Source organism: Endocarpon pusillum (genome assembly GCF_000464535.1).
Source record: "Endocarpon pusillum Z07020 unplaced genomic scaffold C716229, whole genome shotgun sequence".
In the NCBI taxonomy this organism is placed as follows: domain Eukaryota; kingdom Fungi; phylum Ascomycota; class Eurotiomycetes; order Verrucariales; family Verrucariaceae; genus Endocarpon; species Endocarpon pusillum.
The window spans coordinates 443,400-450,494 of record NW_006913567.1 but is presented as its reverse complement, the minus strand read 5'-3'; the positions used below and the strand labels follow the sequence as shown (position 1 = coordinate 450,494).

At 47.4% G+C, this 7,095-nt stretch overlaps 2 protein-coding genes across 2 annotated transcripts; one reads left to right on the top strand and one right to left on the bottom strand.

Annotated features, from left to right (window-relative positions):
* Positions 1–1,772: 1,772 nt before the first annotated feature.
* EPUS_01493 (uncharacterized protein) lies at positions 1,773–3,518 on the bottom strand (the record flags this gene model as incomplete). Its single annotated transcript, XM_007788435.1, has 1 exon — positions 1,773–3,518. The coding sequence occupies one exon, from the start codon at positions 3,516–3,518 to the stop codon at positions 1,773–1,775; it is 1,746 nt and encodes a 581-aa protein (XP_007786625.1).
* Positions 3,519–4,804: 1,286 nt separating this feature from the next.
* EPUS_01492 (uncharacterized protein) lies at positions 4,805–6,136 on the top strand (the record flags this gene model as incomplete). The annotated part of the gene is made up of 1 exon (XM_007788434.1): positions 4,805–6,136. The coding sequence occupies one exon, from the start codon at positions 4,805–4,807 to the stop codon at positions 6,134–6,136; it is 1,332 nt and encodes a 443-aa protein (XP_007786624.1).
* Positions 6,137–7,095: the final 959 nt, after the last annotated feature.

Genomic DNA, 7,095 nt, shown 5'->3' with positions numbered 1-7,095 from the left:
AGAGAATCTATCTATACTGTGATCATGCACAGATATATATATTTTAACGCTAGCAGATAAGGCTTATATATATATAGGCCACGCCATAGGCTATAGAGCATTTATAGTTCCTAATCCGGCCTCCTACTATATAGTAAAGTTTAGGCTTCTTTAATCAGGTAAGGCGAACCTCTTTATTTGTAATCCGTTTGTATAGCTTACACACTTTAATAAGCGCTCTAAAGCAGAAGTTTGCTTACTATTATAAGTTAGTTATAGGCGTTACCTACTAAGTATATAGCTAGCATATATATTTCCTATACTGTAATAAAGGAAATATATTATTTATTATATTACTTCCCTCTTTAAAAAAATAATTGCCCTTAATTAAAAGGGCAAGTCGAAGAGCTGTATAAGTAATTCTTAGATTGGCTCGAATAATGCGTAGAATATTTCGTTTTTGAACGCGATTTAATATAGGGGGTCTACCAGACTGCGGCAAGCTATTGCCTTCGTTGCGGAGTGGATTTCGTACGAGGGTGTTGAAAACAGTGGATTTGCCGCAAGTAACTTTTTTGCTAATTTCTGCATTTGACAGCCCCACAGCCTTATAAGCTGAAATCTGACCGCGTTGAAATGGAGATAGCTCCTTGCCATAGCTCCTATTGATTTCTAGAGGCGCCAAAGCCCTGCGTTGATTCATGGTGGTTGGTTGAAAAAGGTAGTAAAAAACGCGTGTTGGAAAAAAAGTGCGCGTCGATCCAATACTTTTGACGTGGTACTGTAACTTGCAGCTCGCGGACATGCGGCGCATTTGCAGGCCACTCTAAACAACTGCCAAAGCAATACCTGATGGAACAGAGCCTACTACAGCCTTCCCGTCCCTCAATCGGCTCACTTGGTGGCGGATGTCGTAAGTATTGCCGAAAGTATAGCTTGCCGAACCTAATAATGTCGGCTCTCCACATTCCAAGTTCGAATTCGTTGTGAGCGTACATAGTGCCACTAGCATATATAACTAGTTCTCCGGTCAAAAGATTGGGCCCACATTATCTTCTCAAAGATCACCATGTACTAGGCATGGCTTGAGGACATTGCCATCAGTTTGAAGTGGTTCGAGAAGCCGTGGGGCGACATATATATTCATGATATCGGAAGCTTCTTCGTATTCGGGATATTTTTGTTGAATTTCTCGATGAAAGAATTGGCCACCAAGACGAACGAAGAAGGCGGTCCAATTTGGTATCCTGCATCATCACCAATTGAGCCTGAAAGCTCATTATTGTCAAGACAGCGTGCACAGGCATGTCTTCTGATAGAAAGCATAGTTAGTTGAGTCACATACGCACATTCTGAGCCCCTGGGGAGCGTTCCAGAACGATAAGGCGTGCAATACCACTCTCGAAGCTGAACAACTGTTCCTTTATATCCCTCATCCATTTCGTAAAATTTCGGTCCGGGACCAGTACTATACCCCAATTCAACAGGGGGCTCAGAGAGTCCAATTGAGCGATATGGAAGAATCCGAAATATCTAAGTTAGGTCTTCAGAAACCTTTGCACTCGAGATTTCTTACAGAGATAGAGACTGCGCAACGCCAATCCCATCAGATCATCGTTGAAATTATATTATGCTCGTTCTGCTAGATCTACTCATTTTCCTCGTTACTTCCCATGACAGCTTATGCATAACTGAAATGCCTTTGGACCAGCATTGATGCCTCACAAAAGAAATGGTGTATACCAATATATATAACATATCTAGGTCCACCCAAAAAGTCTTTATCAATCAACTTATCCAAGCACAACTAATCGCCAGCTCCTATCAGTTTCCATCCAGTCCTTCTCGTTTATGGTCGTCAAATATTCCCGCTGAGCTATACCCTCTTTCCAGCTTATCATCATAATTGTTAAAGCTGATGGAGTATGATCTACCATACTTCCGACAACAATGAAGTCTTGAAGTGATGGCGCCGCTGCCGCCGCACGACCGTGTTGCATGGACCACCGTCTGACCTGTCGGCCCGGCTCGAGCTTAACAACCCTTTCACCTGAGGATGTCTCGCCTGACATGAAGTCAGAACATGCATGTAAGCACTTCCTTGTCACTGGCAAGCAAAGTCTTATTTCCTCTTGGTCGTCACAAACATAAAGACTGGCCAAACTGGTCCAGAAAAAGATGTGGAATCTGCCGACCAGAGATGCCTTGACATGCAACTTTGAGATGTCGGTAGTGGTGACAGTCAGGTCTTTGTGCTTCCACTCTCGCATTGGGTAAGTCGGGGCTTGGTGCTTAAAATTTGGTAGAGTTTGGATGCGCTTACTATCACCATGAATTCTCAACAGCGGGGTATTCGCCAAGTCCAAGCAAATTTCATCACATTCAAGGACATAACATTCCAATTCTGGAACATCAGCTAAGAGTGGTGGTTTCACTTCGCCTTGCCAAGCGATCCAAGACCAAGAGGGGAATACAGTAGTGGCAGATCGACTCCCTCGGCCTGGAGATCTATTGTCAGTCCACAGCAAGTAGTAATCGAACCCGGGCTGAGGAATGGCCCAAATGAACTTAACATCTGTTAGACGGGTGATGACGGAGATAATGCCCTGAAAAGCATGCAATGTATCAACATGAAATGTCGAAGACCGATTGCTGTAGTCCCGGACAAGGTCTCTGTATGTCTTGGCAAATTTCCCTTCAGCCTCGCCTGCAACTGCGTTGATGTTGATCTTTTTTCTCTTCAGACACCAAAGTGTCCATCCTGCAAATGCGGATTTTTGCGTCGGCTGTAGTAACATCTCTTCAGACCACATTGTACGCCGACATTGCCAATACACCTGCTCCTTGGAGAAGATAAGGCAGCGTCGAGAAAGAATACTCTCTTGAAATGTCCATTTGCGAGTATCTATTGGCCAGAAACCATGGTTGTAGCCAGTCGAGTTCTCGATCTCTGTCTCCAAAGTGGACGTCAAGGTCAATTCTTCTGTTTGCAGGACGTGTGGCTGAAGATTTCGTGTTCCCGGTCTTACACCAGGCAGGCCTCCATTTGCGTCTTCAGCTGATGCAGCAACGATTGTGACAAGAGCCTGTTCATAGATGCTGCCCATATACGGAATCTGTTGTAGCTTATCTTCCTCCGAATCTTGTATGATGCATAGGCTATCGACCCAGAGAAAGCGCTCTCCGATCTTGCGCACAAGTTGCATAGCATCACATATGGTCGTTGCGAGGGGCACAGTATCGAGGAAACCCTCTTCGCAGACAGACGCCAGGCTTCTGGCTGTAAGATGCCACTTCTGGGCGCCCGTTCCCCACACGTAACTGAGTGTGAGATACTTTGGTGTTTTCTCGAAAACAGAGGCATCGATAATGCAGCGGCTGCAAGTGTCCACCAGGCGGAAGGCTGGGACTTCATCATATCCAGGTGAAGAGCACAGAGACCCGTGGACGGTTTCACACTGCCTTAGCCAGGTCTTCAGGTTTTGGAAGTCACATTGCAGTGGTCTTGGACGCAAGGGTGCAGGCTTCAACTCCTCCATTTTGGACATCAGAGTCCGAGTCGCTGCCTGAAAGCAGAGCTCGGCCGAATATTCGCTGGAATCACTTCCGTCTGTGGATTGTTGGTCCACCTCCGCCTCAACGAAGAAGCTCAATCTATACAATGATTTCGAATTCCCTGCACTCGGAAGAAAAGCCACAGGTTTCTCTTGAAGCACACATTTGATTGTGCTCCCTCCAGCGTCTAAGGATATGACTCCACCATACCCTTCCTCAAGACAAGAAGCTAAAATGCAGCAAAGACGGCATTCACCTTTTCTCTGTATGAGATCTCGTATGGACCCAAGGTCATAAGAAGCCCCGTCACGGAATCGACCATCGTTATGTACGTGAGGATCTTCCCTGATCAAACCATGAAAATCGATCCTCCGGCAGTGTAAACATAATTCGGTAGCCTCGACAGATGCATCCATTCGTTGGACAAACTTTGCTTAGGGATCCATAAGGGGGCGAATCCGGAATCCCTGGGTCTTTGAAGCCGTTTTGGTGCAGTGTGCATTCCGAGGGGGTTGTATTGACTAGGAAACCAACTAAGAAGTTCGGAGAGAAACAAATGTCCTGCGGCGCCAAGTACGGCGGACTATTATTGGGTTGACGACACATCAAAATTTTGGATTCGAAAATCATGGAGCGCCCTCACAAAGGGCCGCCCCAACTATACTCTCACAGCATTCACTGGCACTTCTCTTATGTATTGCAGCTGTAAAGTGCCATGAAAGACTAAGTCTTTAGCTGATATAGATATAATAAGAGATATTCATCAGAATTCATCTTGCAAACAGCTATAAAGTTAAGCGGTATTGAAAGGCTTCATCAGCGCGGCTGCTTGTTCAGGTAACTTCGCATGAGAGGTCCTTCATCAAACCTCCCTCGATGAAATTTGTAAGTGTTGATAGAGATGTTCCTTTCCAGCCGGGGTGGAGCAGACATCGTCTACCAGCTCGATCACTGGGAAATGAAGAGTCTAGAGCTAGAATATTAGTGACTTCGTTGAACAATTTTGATCAGGCACGTAGCCTCTGAAAAGGCGGGATTTACACCTAATTTTGGGACAACAGGAAAATCCGTTTTCAAAAAGCCTTGCTCAGGAAATATGCAAAGCACAAAATTTGTGGGTAGCTTGTAGGCAAAAGATCTGATAAAGGCAGCCCATCAAATTTGTCAAGCTGACTTGTCCAGGGTGATATCCAATTTCCTTGGCGTGCCATACTCCATCTTTGTACTTTTATCGCAACATGTTGCCGGCTTCCTTGACAACGATGGCTTGATGCCCAGACCCTGGTCATCTCTGACCAGGACGTGGAATTTCAAATATGTCCTTGTTCCGCAGATAGGTTGTTTTTCATCCATATCACACCTGAAGACACTCATCTCTGTCAACTCCGTCCGCGACAGTGTCTCGAAGTTCGTTGTCAGATCCCGTACAACAGATCCTTTTCTCAACCTAGCAATCGAAGACCATCTGCTCAAGACATCTGACCCCAATACCCATATACTCTTTACCTACGTCAACCGTCCTTGTGTTGTCATTGGTCGCAACCAGAATCCATGGCTGGAGACCAACCTAGCCGCTTTGAAATATGGTGTTCCTGTCGCCACAGTTGAAGATGAATGTTCCCGGCAGGAAGTTCTGTTGGTGCGACGGCGGTCGGGAGGGGGCACTGTCTTCCACGATGAAGGCAACCTGAATTACAGCTTCATCGTCCCGAACGACAAAGCTTTCAATCGAGATAAGCACGCCGAGATGGTGGTTCAAGCTATTCAAGGGATATCGCCAGCGGCAGCCTTTGACGGGCAACAACTGCTTGCCCCACATCTTACAAAGGGCATAAGGGTCAATCAGCGACATGACATCGTGATGCCTGCCCGCACAGAAAGTGGTCTAGCACTAGATGAGCAGCAGACGGTAAAAGTCAGCGGCAGTGCGTACAAGTTGACACGAGGGCGTGCCTTGCATCACGGAACATTGCTCTTTTCCTCGCCGAATTTGAAAAGCATTGGCCGCTATCTACAAAGTCCTACAAGACAATTCATCGATGCGAAAGGGGTAGAGAGTGTGCGGTCGCCCATAGGGAACTTGCGCTTTTCGAATGAGCTGTCAATACGCACTGCTTTGAAGGATGAGATTGAGAAAAGCATTGCAGCAGTTTTTGAAGAGCGGTACCCACACGGAAAAGCGAATATCAGCATGGTCGGCGAATCCGACATAGAGGGCCACGCAGCAATTCAAGCTGGTATTACCGAACTCAGAAGTCAAGAGTGGAAGTTCCTCCAGACACCTGCCTTCACCTTCACGAACCAGCAGCTACCAGGGGAGAGCTTCAAGCCTGGCACCCAACCGACCTCCCTTCCAACATCCACCAAAGTCGTTCTAAAGGCAAAGCATGGCATGATCATCGAATCCCACATATCCCTATCGGAGAACCAAGAGGTCGCCGATGCAGAAGCGCAGCAGGCTCGAGCGGTCATACAGAACAAGAAACTTCACGAGATCAAGAATTGGCAACAAGTATTCGCAGGCATGGATAGATGGACACACCCGTCGACGGGGTCGTTGGTGGCCTGGCTCTCTGACATGTTTCCACCAATACCAGATTAGATCTAACATATAGCTTCCAAATCAAATCCTACCTCCCATTAGAATTGCAGTACTGTGACACCCTCCAGCCCATCACAGAAGAATGACAAAATCCGACATCGAGTTGCTCAAAACCCAAAACTCCCAAACTTCGCGCAAGCAGATCGTAATGTTACAACGCCCTCCCCCCCAGCACAAGAGACGCGAAATCACCGTTCGATAATCGAATATCGAGATCGACTCTGTGACTCTAAGGAGTGGCATGATGACCTCCCGCTCCATGCACCAGAAACTCCCATAAACCAAAAAAGTACTATCTCTGCCATCTCCCATCTTATGTATTCCCACGAGGTCCTCCAGCACACCACCACCACCACCACCACCACCACCACCACCACCATTGCCACAATCCTTGAAATGGTTTTTAAAAACTTACGTATCTCAATTTCAATGACACCCACACACAGTGCCAGCTCGTCACAAGAACATAAAGTTGAATCCACGAATTATTGTTATTTTTTTCAATCTTTTTCGATTCGATTTCGATTTGCTTCTCCACAGGCCTCTACCCAATCGGGGAGTTATTGAATCTACCCACAACGCAACAAGAAACAAAACACAACGCAGCAACTCCTCTCACCACCACCACCAACACCACCGCCAACGCCGCCAACTCCCCTTCCAATCCTCCATCTGCCCGACTAAGCAATCTCAGGTCCCGCGGCCACTGCCCCAAGACCCTCAGCACGGCCTCCGCCCTCCTCTCCACCCGCTCCTCGCCCACCTTGACCCGCTCCTCCACCTCCGCCAAAATCTCCGCCGGCTTCATGCCAGCCTGGACCTCGTCTCCCAACCCCACCATCCCCAAACCCGGCACGTGAACCTGCTGGCCTCTCGCCCACCCCACCATCTCCTCCACGCCCTCTCATACTTCTTGCTCGCAGCCTGTCCAGCAGCAGCAGCGGCCCTGCCGAGAACCA